General features: G+C 37.9%; 1 protein-coding gene across 1 annotated transcript in view; it reads right to left on the reverse strand.

The window, feature by feature from the left end:
- SCFD1 (sec1 family domain containing 1) overlaps positions 1 to 13,584 on the reverse strand; it is a 135,159-nt gene extending 121,575 nt beyond the window's left edge. The window contains exons 1-3 of the mRNA XM_065873045.1: positions 13,513 to 13,584; positions 9,786 to 9,856; positions 326 to 414 (exon numbers count right to left, since the gene is read on the reverse strand). Coding sequence (XP_065729117.1) covers positions 326 to 414; positions 9,786 to 9,856; positions 13,513 to 13,570 — 218 coding nt within the window. The 5' untranslated portion in view covers positions 13,571 to 13,584. The remainder of the gene's footprint in view (positions 1 to 325; positions 415 to 9,785; positions 9,857 to 13,512) is intronic.
- Positions 13,585 to 16,442: the final 2,858 nt, after the last annotated feature.

Consider the following 16,442-nt stretch of genomic DNA (forward strand, 5'->3'; position numbering starts at 1 on the left):
GGTCCGGGAAGATCCCACATGCCTCAGAGCAACTAAGCCCGTGCGTCACAACTACTGAGCCTGCGCTCTAGAGTCCATGTGCCACAACTACTGAAAGCCACACGCCTAGAGCCTGTGCTTCGCAACAAGAGAAGCCAACGCAGTGAGAAGCCCGTGCACTGCAACAAAGAGTAGCCCCCGCTTGCCAGAACTAGAGAAAGCCCGTGCGCAGCAACAAAGACCCAATGCAGACAAAAATAAATACGATACAAATAAACTAATTAAAACAAAAGAAAACAATGTATTTGAAAACAGATGCCATTACTAGAAACACGTTAAAACTCACAGATGCAAAGTGATTCCCATGTCTCTCAGCTCCTTCACAGATAGCAGAGGAGAGATGATATCTTGGCCAAATCTATCATAAATGAGCACCTAGCAGAAGCAAAACAAAAGTCATGCGTTTGTTTAAACATTATTATCAGTGAACAGTCAACGGAGAACCCAATATTAAGCAAGTACATTTTATTTTAATATACTGAATTCTTATACTTACCTCAATTTAATATTTTCCATAATTATTTACCAAAATGTCCATTCATCTAGTAATCCATTCTTAAAAGCATTATTACTTGGGCTAAAATAAATTATTACATAAATTTTTTCTTATAAAATACTTTTTCTAAGTTAAAAAACATACCAGAGACTATAAAATCTTCATCTTAGGTTATAATAAAGAACTTGGAACATACAGCAGACTCACTTACACTCCCCTATCCCAGGTTATAATAAAGGACTTGGAACATACAGCAGACTCACTTACACTCCCCTATCCCATTCACATATATCCTTTCTAAAAAGAGAAGTAAAAATTAGTCACTCTCAAAACTAATGCTTAACAAGTTCCAAGACTGTAAAGAAAATTTAGTAATTTAAGTATCTCATGCATTTCCTCACATTGTGAAAGTGTTAAAACTGACACCTCTGATGAGTAGTAAGTATTCCAACTGGGTCTTCTAACTCAGAATTAGTTTTAGAGTTAAGGCAAATAAAAGAGACACTTCAACTAATAGGTGCTTTCCACTACTACATCAATAATTCTTAATGGAGTAAGAAATTGCTAATGAGAGGATGAAACATGCTGTCATACAAAAACATGGTTTGTTTGAATGCCAGCATTTCCTTTAGAAAAGCTAAAAATCTTCCTGCTCCAGTTACAAAAGGCTGGATGTTATATCCTTCAAAAATCTTCCTTCCTTACACCTCAATATATCTGTATTATTAATCTTGTGATAGAGAAGTGATGGGTAGGGAAAGAATCTGACACAAATCTACACCCCAGAAATCCTCAAGTTATTTAATTCAAATGCTGAACACAGGCACTAGAAAGAATAAACAAGTATAGCTTATGCAAAGGGCAATAAGAAGATGACTACAAATAAACAGGAAGGAAGAGGAAAATGAGGGGACACACTAAAGCTTAAATTATAAATCATTTTTCAGATGACTTTAATCACCTTTAGAGTTAACCCAAAGGACTTACCAGGACTCATGAGAGTTTTCAAAACATCCCAAACTGTAACCAAGTTGGTCTGTTCTTGATTCTTACAAAGAGAGAAGTATAAACTGACTATAATCTAACAAGTTTAGACCTAATCAACTGTATTATAATCTCTTTGAAGAAAAAGAAACAGTGAGCATGAGGTTTAGAATGAAGGAGCTCAAAGAATAGGAATTTTAAAAGATTCTCCAGCATTTCTCAAAAGAAAAAGATTATAGATTGCTTTCTGGTCCAATTAACATTTTTACTGACAGTTTTATATATCATAAATTAATGAAATGGCATTCTGGGTTACAGATCACTCTCTCATTAGTTGGTTAAAATGGACCAGTATCCCTAAGTCTGAGTAACCTTAAGAAAGCTTGCAAGATCAAAATTCTGGATTTGTAAAGCTAAGGAACAAAACTTCAACTGGAGTGAAGACCTATCAGTGAGGCCCCACCTAAGAAATCAGCTGAATTCTCTAGATAAATATTATTATCACTGCCTGTGTCATTCCATAAAATATTTATCAAAGAGGATTCATATTTTCTCCCATTCTGCAGGTTGTCTTTTCATTTTGTTGATGGTTTCCTTGGCTGTGAAAAAGCTTTTAAGTTTGATTAGGTCCCATTTGGTAATTTTAAAATTTCCTTTGCCTTGGGAGATTGATAAGAAAATACTGCTATGATTTATGTCAGAGAATGTTTTGCTTATATTCTCTTCTAGGAGTTTTATGGTGTCATGTCTTACATTTAGGTCTTTAAACCATTTTGAACTTATTTTTGTATATGGTATAAGGGAATGTTATAATTTCACTGATTTACATGTACCTGTCCATCACGTGTTGAAGACACTGTCTTTTCTCCATTGTATGTTCTTGCCTTCTTTGTCACAGATTAATTGACCGTAGGTGTGTGGGTATCTTTCTGGGCTCTCTATTCTGATCCATTGATCTATTTGTCTGTTTTTGTGCCAATACCATGCTGTTAGATTACTGTAACTTTGTAGTATTGTCTGAAGTCTGGGAGGGTTACACCTCCAGCTCTGTTCTTTCTTCTCAGGATTGCTTTGGCAATTCTGGGTCTTTTGTGGTTCCATATAAATTTTAGGATTATTAGTTCTGTGAAAAATGTTACGAGAGAAAATATTTGCAAATAATGCGACCAACAATGGGTTAATATCCAAAATATACTAACAGCTTATACAACTCAATATCAAAAACACCAACAACTCAATCAAAAAATGGGCAAAAGATCTAAATAGACATCTCTCCAAAGAAGACATACAGATGGCAAACAGGCACATGAAAAGATGCTCAACACCACTAATCATTAGAGAAATGCGTATCAAAACTACAATGATGTATCGCCTCACATTGGTCAGAATGCCTATCATTATAAAGTCGACAAATAAATGCTGCAGAGAGTGTGGAGAAAACGGAACCCTCTTACACTGCTGGTGGTAATGTAAACTGGTACAGCCACTATGGAAAACAGTACAGAGGTTCCTTAAAAAACTAAAAATAGAGCTACAATATGATCCAGGATTCCCACTCCTGGGTATATATCTGGAAAAGATGAAAACTCTAATTTGAAAAGATATATGTACCCCAATGTTCATAGCAGCATTATTTACAATAGACAAGATGTGGAAAAAACCCAAGTGCCCATAAACAGATGACTGGTTTAAGAGGATGTGGTATGAGGAGAAACAAGAAGAACTACAATCCTGCAGCCTGTGGAACAAAAACCACATTCACAGAAAGACAGACAAAATGAAAAGGCAGAGGGCTATGTACCAGATGAAGGAACAAGATAAAACCCCAGAAAAACAATAAATGAAGTGGAGATAGGCAACCTGCCAGAAAAAGAATTCCGAACGATAGTGAAGATGATCTAGGACCTTGGAAAAAGAATGGAGGCAAAGATCAAGATGATGCAAAAAATGTTTAACAAAGACCTAGAAGAATTAAAGAACAAACAAACAGAGATGAACAATATGATAATTGAAATGAAAAATACACTAGAAGGAATCAAGCAGAATAACTGAGGCAGAAGAATGGATAAGTGACCTGAAAGAATGGTGGAATTCACAGCCACAGAACAAAATTAAGAAAACGAATGAAAAGAAATGAAGACAGCATAAGAGACCTCTGGGACAACATTGAACACAACATTCACATTATAGGGGTTCCAGAAGGAGAAGAGAGAGAGAAAGGACGCGAGAAAATATTTGAAGAGATTATAGTCAAAAACATTCCCTAACATGGGAAAGGAAATAGCCACCCAAGTCCAGGAAGCACAGAGTCCCAGGCAGGACAAACCCAAGAAGAAACATGCTGAGACACATAGTAATCAAATTGGCAAAAATTAAAGGCAAAGACAAATTATTGAAAGCAACAAGGGAAAAACAACAAATAACATACAAGGGAACTCCCATAAGGTTAACAGCTGATTTCTTAGCAGAAATTCTACAAGCCAGAAGCGAGTGGCATGATATATTTAAAGTGATGAAAGGGAAGAACCTACAACCAAGATTACTCAACCCAGCAAGGATCTCATTCAGATTCGAAGGAGAAATCAAAAGCTCTACAGCAGCCATCGCTCATGGGCCCAGCCACCCCGCGGCATGTGGGATCCTCCTGGACCGGGGCTCAAACCCACGTCCCCTGCATCGGCAGGCGGACTCCCAACCACTGCGCCACCAGGGAAGCTGTGACAGGGCAAGAGAGAGGCATGGACATATATACATTAACAAACGTAAGGTAGATAGCTAGTGGGAAGCAGCCGCATGGCACAGGGATTTTGGCTCGGTGCTTTGTGACCGCCTGGAGGGGTGGGATAGGGAGGGTGGGAGGGAGGGAGACGCAAGAGGGAAGAGATATGGGAACATATGTGTATGTATAACTGATTCACTTTGTTATAAAGCAGAAACTAACACACCATTGTAAAGCAATTATATCCCAATAAAGAGGCTAAAAAAAAAAAAAAGCTCTACAGACAAGCAAAACCTACAAGAATTCAGCACCACAAAACCAGCTCTACAACAAATGCTAAAGGAACTTCTCTGAGTGGGAAACACAAGAGAAGAAAAGGACCTACAAAACAACCCAAAACAATTACGAAAAGAGTAATAGGAACATATGTATCGATAATTACCTTAAATGTGAATGGATTAAATATTCGAACTAAAAGACACAGGTTTGCTGAATGGATACAAAAACAAGACCCATATGTATGCTATCTACAAGAGACCCACTTCAGACCTAGGGACACATATAGACTGAAAGTGAGGGGATGGAAAACGATATCCCATACAAATGGAGATCAAAAGAAAGCTAGAGTAGCAATACTCATATCAGACAAAATAGACTTTAAAATAGAGAATGTTGGGGCTTCCCTGGTGGGGCAGTGGTTCAGAGTCCGCCTGCCGATGCAGGGACACGGGTTCGTGCCCCGGTCCGAGAAGATCCCACATGCCGTGGAGCAGCTGGGCCCATGAGCCATGGCAGCTGAGCCTGTGCGTCCGGAGCCTGTGCTCCGCAACGGGAGAGGCAACAACAGTGAGAGGCCCGCGTACCATAAAAAAAAAAAAAAAAAAAAAAAAAAATGTTACAAGAGACAAGGAAGGATACTACATAATGATCAAGGGATCAAGAAGAGATAACAATTAGAAATACATATGCACCCAACATAGGAGCACCTCAATACATAAGGCAAATGCTAACAGCTATACAAGAGGAAATCAACAGTAACACAATAATAGTGGGGGACTTCAATACCTCACTTACACCAATGGACAGATCATCCAGACAGAAAATTAATAAGGAAACACAAAGCTTTAAATAACACAATAGACCACATAGACTTAATTGATATCTGTAGGACATTCCATCAGAAAACAGCAGACTACACTTTCTTCTCAAGTGCACATGGAACATTCTCCAGGATAGATCACATCTTGGTTCACAAATCAAGCCTTGGTAAATTTAAGAAAATTGAAATCATATCAAGCATCTTTTCTGACCACAATGCTATGAGATTAGAAATGAATTACAGGGGAAAAAAAAAACCCTGTAAAAATCAAAAACACATGGAGGCCAAACAATACATTACTAAATAACCAAGATATCACTGAAGAAATCAAAGAGGAAATCAAGAAATACCTAGAGACAAAAGACAGCAAAAACATGACGATCCAAAACCTATGGGATGTAGCAAGAGCAGTTCTAAGAGGGAAGTTTATAGCAATACAATCCTACCTCAAGAAACAAGACAAATCTCAAATAAACAATCTAACCTTACACCTAAAGGAACTATAGAAAGAAAAACAAACAAAACTCAAAGTTAGTAGAAGGAAAGAAATCATAAAGATCAAAGCAGAAATAAATGGAATAGAAACAAAGAAAACAATATCAAAGATCAATAAAATTAAAAGCTGGTTCTTTGAGAAGATAAACGAAATTGACAAATCTTTAGCCAAACTCATCAAGGAAAAGAGAGAGAGGACTCAAATCAATAAAATTAGAAATGAAAAGGGAGAAATTACAATGGACACCGCAGAAATACAAAGCATCGCAGGAGACTACTACAAGGAACTCTATGCCAATAAAATGGACAACCTGAAAGAAATGGCCCAATTCTTAGAAAGGTAACCTTCCAAGACCAAAGCAGGAAGAAATAGAAAACATGAACAGACCAATCACAAGTAATGAAATTGAAACTGTGATTAAAAATCTTCCAACAAACAAAAGTCCAGGACCAGATGGCTTCACAGGGGAATTCTATCAAACATTTAGAGAAGAGCTAACACCTATCCTTCTCAAACTCTTCAAAAAACTGCAGAGGAAGGAACATTACAAAACTCATTCTATGAGGTCATCATCACCCTGATAGCAAAACCAGACAAAGATACCACAAAAAGAGAAAATTACAGACCAATATCAGTGATGAATATAGACGCAAAAATCCTCAACAAAATACTAGCAAACAGGGCTTCGCTGGTGGTGCAGTGGTTGAGAGTCTGCCTGCCGATGCAGGGGACACTGGTTCGTGCCCCAGTCTGGGAAGATCCCACATGCCGTGGCGCGGCTGGGCCCGTGAGCCATGGCCGCTGAGCCTGCAAGTCCGGAGCCTGTGCTCCGCAACGGAAGAGGCCACAACAGTGAGAGGCCCGCGTACCGCAAGAAAAAAAAAAAAAAAAACTAGCAAACAAAATCCAACAACACATTAAAAGGATCATACACCATGATCAAATAGGATTTAGCCCAGGGATGCAAGGATTCTTCAACATATGCAAATCAATCAATGTGATACACCATATTAACAAATTGAAGAATAAAAACCATGTGGTCTTCTCAATAGATGCAGAAAAAGCTTGTGACAAAAAACAACACCCATTTCTGATAAAAACTCTCCAGAAAGTGGGCACAGAGGGAAGCTACCTCAACATAATAGAAGCCATATGTGACAAACCCACAGCAAATATCATTCTCAATGATGAAAAACTGAAAGCATTTCCTCTAAGATCAGGAAATAGACAAGGATGTCCACTCTTGCCACCATTATTCAACATAGTTTTGGAAGTCCTAGCCATGGCAATCAGAGAAGAAAAAGAAATAAAAGGAATACAAGCTGGAAAAGAAAAAGTAAAACTGTCACTGTTTGCAGATGACATGACACTACACATAGATAATCCTAAAGATGCCACCAGAAAACTAATAGAGCTAATCAACGAATCTGGTAAAGTTGCAGGATACAAAATTAATGCACAGAAATCTCTTGCATTACTATACACTAACAACAAAAGATCAGAAATAGAAATTAAGGAAAAGATCCCATTCACCACTGTAACAAAAAGAATAAAATACCTAGGAATAAACCTTAAGTAGGTAAAAGACCTGTACTCAGAAAACTATAAGACACTGATGAAAGATATCAAAGATGACACAAACAGATGGACAGATATACCATGTTCTTGGATTGGAAGAATCAACATTGTGAAAAAGACTATACTACCCAAAGCAGTCTACAGATTCAATGCAATCCCTACCAAATTACCAATGGCATTTTTTAAAGAACTAGAACAAAAAGTGTTAAAATTTGTATGGAGACACAAAAGACCCTGAATAGCCAATGCAGACTTGAGGGGAAAAAACAGCGCTGGAGGAATCAGGGTCCCTGACTTCAGACTATACCACAAAGCTACAGTCATCAAGACAGTATGGTACTGGCACAAAAAACAGAAATATAGATCAATGGAACAGGATAGAAAGCCCAGAAATAAACCCATGCACCTATGGTCAATTAAGCTGTGATAAAGGAGGCAAGAATATACAGTGGAGAAAAGACAGTCTCTTCAATAAGTGGTGCTGGGAAAACTGGACAGCTTCATGTATAATGAAATTAGAACACTCCCTAACACCATATACAAAAATAAACTCAAAATGGATTAAAGACCTAAGTGTAAGACTGGACACCATAAAACTCTCAGAGGTAAACATAGGAAGAAAGCTCTCTGACATAAATCACAGCAAGATCCTTTTGACCCACCTCCTAGAGTAATGGAAATAAAAACAAAAATAAACAAATGGGACCTAATGAAACTTAAAAGCTTTTGCACAGCAAAGGATACTATAAGTAAGACAAAAAGACAGCCCTCAGAATGGGAGAAAATATTTGTAAACGAGTCAATGGACAAAGGATTAATCTCCAAACTATATAAAGAGCTCATGTAGCTCAATATAAAAAACAAACAAACAACCCAATCAAAAAATGGGCAGAAGACCTAAATAGACAATTCTCCAAAGAAGACATACAAATGGCCACAGGCACATGAAAAGCTGTGCAACATCAAGAATTATTAGAGAAATGCAAATCAAAACTACAACGAGTTATCACCTCACACCCGTTACAAAAGGCATCATCAGAAAATCTACAAACAACAAATGCTGGAGAGGGTGTGGAGAAAAGGGAACCCTCTTGCACTGTTGGTGGGAATGTAAACTGATACAGCCCCTATGGAGGACAGCCTTAAAAAACTAAAAGCAGAATTACCATATGACCCAGCAATCCCACTACTGGGCATATACCCAGAGAAAACCATAATTCAAAAAGAGTCATGTACCCCAATGTTCATTGCAGCACTATTTACAACACCCAGGTCATGGAAGCAACCTAAATGCCCATCGACAGACGAATGGATAAAGCAGATGTGGTACGTATATACAATGGAATATTACTCAGCCATAAAAAGGAACGAAATTGGGTCACTTGTAGAGACGTGGATGGACCTAGAGAGTGTCATAGGGAGTGAAGCAAGACAGAAAGGGAAAAACAAATACCGTATATTAATGCATATATATGGAATCTAGAGAAATGGCACCGATGAACCGGTTTGCAAGGCAGAAATAGAGACACAGATGTAGAGAACCAACGTATGGACACCAAGGGGGAAAAGCAGGGTGGGGAGGGGGGTGGTCGTGGTGGTGGGATGAATTGGAAGATTGGGATTGACATATATACACTAATATGTATAAAACAGAGAACTAATAAGAACCTGCTATATAAAAAACAAATAAATAAAATTAAATTCAAAAATAAAATAAAATTTTCCCCAATACTGGGGGAAAAAAAGAGGATGTGGTATATATATACAATGGAATACTAGTCAGTCATAAAAAAGAATGAAATATTGCTATTTGCAGCAAGATGGATGGACCTAGAGAATATCACACTAAGTTAAGTAAGTCAGAGAGAGAAAGACAAATATTATATCACTTATATGTGGAATCTAAAAAATAATAGAAATGAATCTATATAAAAAATAGAAACAGACTCACAGACCTATGGTAACCTATGGTTACCAAATGGGAAAGGGAAGGGGGTGAGGGATAAATCAGGAGTACAGATTAACAAACTACTGTATGTAAAATAGATACACAACAAGCATTTACTATATAACGTATGGAAATACATTCAATATCTTGTAATAACCTACAATGGAAAATAATCTGAAAAAATTCTATATGTATAACTGAATCACTTTGCTGTACACCTGAAACGAACACAATATTGTACATCAACTATACTTTAGTTTTAAAAAAAAAGATTCACATTAACAAGCCATGCTAAGTAAAAGTAAAATATTCAGGCATTACAACTAAAATGTGCTACTGTTCAGTATTAACAAGAAATTCCCTCCAATCACCACCAATAAGGGCCGAGAGAAAGAAAATAATCCCCATTAACTTAAAGTCTCTTACCTTCCATACTGGTTCTCCAGTGCTGTTTTTAATATGAGGCACATTAAAATTCAACATACGTTTCAAAGCCACTGGAAATGAAAACAGTCTTATTAAATATTATCAATGTTTTTAGGATTTCACTTTTCCACCACACTTATTACTTATTACCTCAAAACAAAATGCACAAATCACTCTAGTAAAACTGATTAATCAATATTAATGCATATGTAGAAGTAGGGTCAGACTTTGTAAGATGGTTTCATCAACAACTAAAGGGATATTGTCTGGGAGATTTTCTAATTTAAGCATCTTTGCCCAGATTAAAATGTGAAAAATGTTCAGGAAGAAGCCGTTTCCATGTCTCCTGATGATACCACACTATGTTTTATATAGATGCAAAAAGAAATTGTCAATCACGACCTTGCAGTGGCCTCGATAGATAACTGGTGCTGTTGTCTATCTACTGTGTGGCTGAAAGCATAGATTAAGATAAGTTTTTCTAAAAACAAAAATCCTCTATGATATATTTAATTGGTTCATATTTAAATGGTTTAAAACCTAAATACAGCAGATCTATTTTTTAGTTATCCTGGAGTGCATTCTACGGCCAATTATCCTGTCAGATTCACTAGTGAGACTTTCCTATAGATGTGGTACGTAACTGATAACTCCTGCTTTAAAAATGTACAATTCTGGGCTTCCCTGGTGGCGCAGTGGTTGAGAGTCCGCCTGCCGATGCAGGGGACACGGGTTCGTGTCCCGGTCCGGGAAGATCCCACATGCCGCGGAGCGGCTGGGCCCGTGAGCCATGGCCGCTGAGCCTGCGTGTCCGGAGCCTGTGCTCCGCAACGGGAGAGGCCACAACAGTAAGAGGCCCACATACCGCAAAAAAAAAAAAAAAAAAAAAAAAAAATGTACAATTCTATAATCATAGCAGTTACGCTCTATGTCTTATAGTATTTTGTGGTTTTTACTGCTCATCTGTTCATGTGTTACAGAAGACTCAGAAATATTTTCTAAGGGAAATAAAAATCTTGATACACTTTTATGTGAAGTTGAGATGGCCAAATATTCAAGGGAGGGTAGTAGTTATCTGATTAAATGTTTAAATGATTGGTAATCCTAAAATCTACTTGGTTGATTTTTTTTTTTTTTTTTTTTTGCGGTACGCGAGCCTCTCACTGCTGTGGTCTCTCCCGTTGCGGAGCACAGGCTCTGGACGCGCAGGCTCAGCAGCCATGGCTCACGGGCCCAGCCGCTCCGCGGCATGTGGGATCCTCCCGGACCGGGGCACGAACCCATGTCCCCTGCATTGGCAGGCGGACTCCCAACCACTGCGCCACCAGGGAAGCCCCCTTGGTTGATTTTTAAAAAGCATTTGGATTAGGTTTTATTAAGTAATACAGAATAATCTACAAGATAAACACCTACCAGAGAAGATTATAATACTCAAATCACCTGCGTATCAATTTACAGCATATTCACTCACTAGAAAAACTTCTATTAAATGCTTATTTCTTGAAGCAGATTAAAATAATAAGAGATTGCACATCAGTAATATATTTATATATGCATAGAGATACGGAGGTGATTTGTTGGTAAAATGTTAGTACCTAAGGTCCAGCCAATTATATACATCGCCCAGGGCTTCCCTGGTGGCGCAGTGGTTGAGAGTCTGCCTGCCGATGCAGGGGACACGGATTTGTGCCTGGGTCCAGGAAGATCCCACATGCCGCAGAGCGGCTGGGCCCGTGAGCCATGGCCGCTGAGCCTGCGCATCCAGAGCCTGTGCTCCGCAACGGGAGAGGCCACAACAGTGAGATGCCTGCGTACCGCAAAAAAAAAAAAAAGAAAAAGAAAAAAAATATATATATACACATCGCCCATAATTTAGACCTACTTCAGAAGCTCACAGATGTTACAATAGTTCACAGAGGACAGCTAGGAAGAATCACAGCCTGTGGTGCATATGAGTTCCAGGTACATGGTGCTCTCCAGAGCTTCGCTAACTGAAAGAAGCCCATATCAGCAGATATTCCCACGTTTGCCTTCTCAGCTCCATCTTGGTGAATTTCCCCATTTCTGAGCCTTGACTAACTTGTTAACAGGGATTCTGACACAATGGATTTGTTAATAAAGTACATGGCCTAAGACTCAATTGTGATTTATTTCCCAAAACATTCTCAATAGGCATCAGGGAAATGTTTACTTGTCCTACTATAGCACATAGTTTACCTTTCTCTCAAAGTAAGACAGAACTCAACTGGAGTACTAATTTGATAAACCTGGCATAACCTATGGAGTAATGATGTGAAATCTTGCTACAATGAAGTTTATTTCTGCAGAAATCCATATTACACTACTAGACTTTAACATTCTACAAAGTTTCTGCATATAAAAATTACCATCCAAATTTCATTTTTCAGAAAGCTCCTTTGTATTGGTACAGAGTCTCCCTTAACATGTTATTTTTTATTTTAATATGTAGTATGACCTAATTCATTGAGGTTCATTAAGCTGTCAGAACCATACTGCAAAGACAAGTGGGGTTTCTATTTGCTTACACAGATAAAATGAATGGCAGTTATTTCCCAAATTTTATTTGGACTTTCATATATTTAAGTTACACCTGACTTCATCTGATAGCTTACACTACATTATCTATTGGGGAAATGCAGAACACAACTCATTATGCACTGTGTCGTTAGTAGATTGAAGTCTATCATTAATTTTTCTTTGAATTGCAAAGGAAAGAATCAAGTACAGCCAAAATCCTTTCTGTAGTTCATATTAATTATAACCAGTTATATTCCTATTCCGATTTATATGCAAAAGAACATAATTAAAAGAGACAGAACTTCCAAATATGCAAATTCTTAATGGCTTATCTCTATTAGCTTCTCAGAATTAACAGTATGCCAACTTTCAAGACAATTAGCTAACAGGTATAAACCAATTGCCATCAGAAGTTTCCAAAAAATAAGGCAAAACTAAAATTATCTAAGGTGGAAAAAATATCAAAGCTCAAGAGAAAGAATATGTATTTTTTAAAACCATACTTCACGGTATAAATGGAAGCTATATAACCATACTCTGTTAAACATGAAACTAATAAGGCGTAGTTTAAAAACACTAATTTGCCAAATAATTAAAATGGGAAAGGTAGTAATTCATTCGTTTTGCCATTCTTATATCCCATTCCCGCATGCTGAAGACGGAAATCTTTATCACAAGGCGTTTCTCTTCAGGTACCCCCAAAGACTGGTCCACAGGAGAGAAATGGCAGAATGTAATCTGCTCTGAAAAGAGCATCTAAATTTGTAACTGTGGTGTAAGTGCCGGAAAATGAAACTCTCAACATTAAAATGGGAGAGAACTTAACCACGCGCAGAAACAAACCCGAAGACCTCGTAAGTGGCAAGGGCTGGAAATGCCAGGTGCCAGATCTGGTCGCCATGGCCTTTTGAGGCCCAGTAGGAAAGAGACAAGAGCAGGACCGCAGCAACCCGCTCACCCCTGAAGCCCCTTCTCCGGCACATCTGAGAGCCGAGTTCTCAAGCTAATGGCATCTCTTCCCTAAAAACTCAAAAGGGGAAGGGCTCTCGATGGTCTGAGAACAGGATTAAGCTATTGGACGTCCGTCTCCGAACTGCACGCACCGCGACCGAGTGAGGGCGACAAGAAGAGGAATATGTCCTCACGGCAAGCACAAAACCTCAGGGAAGAGAAGGGAATAAGCCGGTACCTGTTTGTCTCTCTCGAATACTGGCTGCTGCGGCCGCCGCCATCTTGGCTCCCACCATACACTGCCCGGCTGGAGAGCGGAGCCCGATCATGACGTGGCCGCCCCGACCGCCCCGGAAGCAAAGATCGGAGGGGCGGGACCATAGAAAGCCGAACCCCGCCTCCTCCAGGGTGACCCTCCCATTCTCTCAGCTCTCTCCACAAAACTTCAGAGACCCAACGTGGGAATAATACCCGAACACCTGGCAGTGTTTACTTTCCAGCGGCGTAATAGTAGGAATTTTTATCCTGTCTAATCAAGCCACAGCTTCTCAAAGGGTAGCTGCTTTAAAGTGAGCTCTTTAGGGCAGGAGCGTGTTGTAGTGCTAAGAACCTAAATACTGAACTGTTAGTTTGGTCGTCTACAGATCTCTTGTGGTGATAATAATCTAGGAGCTTAAGGATCACAGGACTAAAGCAAATGAAGCTCCTGGAACAAAATTGGCACTTCAATGCTAGCTCCCTTTTCTGTTTCCCCAGTGCAGCAGGAGGGGTCTCCCGTTTGCTCCTTTTCTGGGAAACAGGCAGCTTCGGAGCATTGCTCTGATCAGGCAGGTTTCTTAATCTCATGTTAGGCAAAATGGTCTAGCTGCATGGGGTTGTTTTGCCTACGTGGACACAGAAGCCAGGAAGGTGCAAAATGGCAGTTCGTATTTTCCTCCTTTTAGTAACTGCAAAATCACAAAACATTACTTTGGCAGGGGGTGTAAGTGGATAGTGCAGGTGTCTTAATGTACACTTAAAACCATATGATGACAAAATGTATCCAATATTAATGATTTCTAATTTAATCCATAGATTTTTTTTTACTGGATGTCAAAAATGGACACAACTCATTTCCCGTATGGTCAACAGAGTTCACTTAGGATATTGCGTTAGTTATTGAATATGTTCATTCTGAAGTTTCACCAAATTCTGAAATGAAATTAGAGACCCTGTGCCTCAAAAACTGGTTTGAAAACTTAACTTTTCGAATTTATGAGAAATTAAGTTACCCCAACGATTACATTAAAGAGTAAAATTTTTAAACAAAACACAAAAGTTTATTTTTATGAAACTTGACAGGTGATCTCATTCTTAATGCCATTAGGGAACACCCTAGAACTGGACCTACATTCTTTTTTTTTTCCTTGTGTAAATTTTTTTCACCTTTTTTGAGGGTATAATTGATAAATTTGGCAACGTATCTGAAACGTACATTGTGATGATATGATATATATGTATACATTGTGAAAGAATTCCCCCCACTTAGTTATTTACCACATCTATCATCTCACATATATATATAGTTTTTTATTTTTTGGTGAAAACTTTTGAGTTCTACTCTCTTAGCATATTTCAATTATACAGTACAGTTAACTACAGTCACGTTATATATTAGATCCTCAGACCATACTCATCTTATAGCTGACTTTTTACTGCTTCCTATATGTGGAATAAAAAAAAGAAAACTGGAATCACCAATGAACTAGGTGTGTTGCAATTAAACAGAAATGACAGTTCCTTCCCTATGGGAAAGTTCTACTTAATTTTTTGTCTTCATGGAATATAAAATAAACAGGCTTTCCCACTGTCAACATCTGAGAGCCCAATCTTGTTCATTTGTTTACTTCTACTTTCAAATGCAAATCTACCTAACCATTTCAGAGCTCCAGCATAGACCTCCCAAAATATATGACTCATATGACATAGAACACTAAGGCATGCTTAACATTTGTGTACAGTATATACATTTGAAATGATAAAAACTGTCCTGACCAAGGAGTGCACACAGTGTGGGCAAACAAATGTATAGGAAATATATGTCCCACAGAACAGTGGCAGTAAACAAACAGTCCCTGTAATGCTAAGACTGAGTAAGGTATTTGTAATGTGTCTTTAGAATAAGGAAAGAATTAAACTATGGCTGTTAGAGTGTTAGTTAACCTAACTTTTTTAGCAGTTTAACTGACTCTACCTATCCAGATGTTGGGCTAAAATAATATAATTATTCTGGCAAACTATTATTTTACATTAGGGGATAGATAGTTTTAACAGAGAATACCTCAGAACAGCTCATTCAAGAGAGGTTCCTACGTGTCAGCCGATAATTGCTTGCAGGATCTCTATAATGGGGAAAGGATCTATTATCTACACAGTATTGTCAGAATCTTAACCTTGTTAAATCCTAACAAGTTACTTGATTTAGTTTATATAAGCACTTCACATTTAGTAGCAGAAACACATTTATTTAGAAAACTTCATTTTAAGTGTCATTTTTTTTGTTGTATCTGAAGTCTTTAAAAAAAGGGAAACTAGGCTGACATAAACTATCACCTAATATAATACCTGGCATACAGTAGATATTGGAATATGTTTGGCAATTTGAAAAGATAACAGTCAAAATGAGAACTTTAAAATAGGATTTCTTCAAAGCAATGCAAATTTTCCTAAACTATATGTAATACACATTCAAGTAATCCATCAATGTGTTTTTATGCTTTACACTGCATCACGGAGAGCATAAAACTAGTTTAATAGCTTATTGTAAAATTAACAACAAAGCTGTGATAAGCACTATATATAAGAATTACACACTTATAAATAGAATCTTGTTCTAATCATTTTCTTATAATGACTGAATGTAAAAGGCAAAGTCACGGAGAAAACTTACCTATTATATTACACTCTCCTTTACTGCACATTTAGCATTGAGTACAAAAGTTCCAAGAGCTTCCATATAATTAGGGGAAAAATTATAAGAAGTTTGGAATAAAGCAGAAGCCAAAGTAAATTCTCAAGTTAGTAATCAAATGAAAGCTTTTTACTTCACCCAAACAAATAATGACTAATTTATAATATGGAAATTAAATATTACAAAGTATAAAGTCATGAGCTAGTTTCTGATATTTT

Source organism: Phocoena phocoena, chromosome 2 (assembly GCF_963924675.1).
Source record: "Phocoena phocoena chromosome 2, mPhoPho1.1, whole genome shotgun sequence".
In the NCBI taxonomy this organism is placed as follows: Eukaryota; Metazoa; Chordata; class Mammalia; order Artiodactyla; family Phocoenidae; genus Phocoena; species Phocoena phocoena.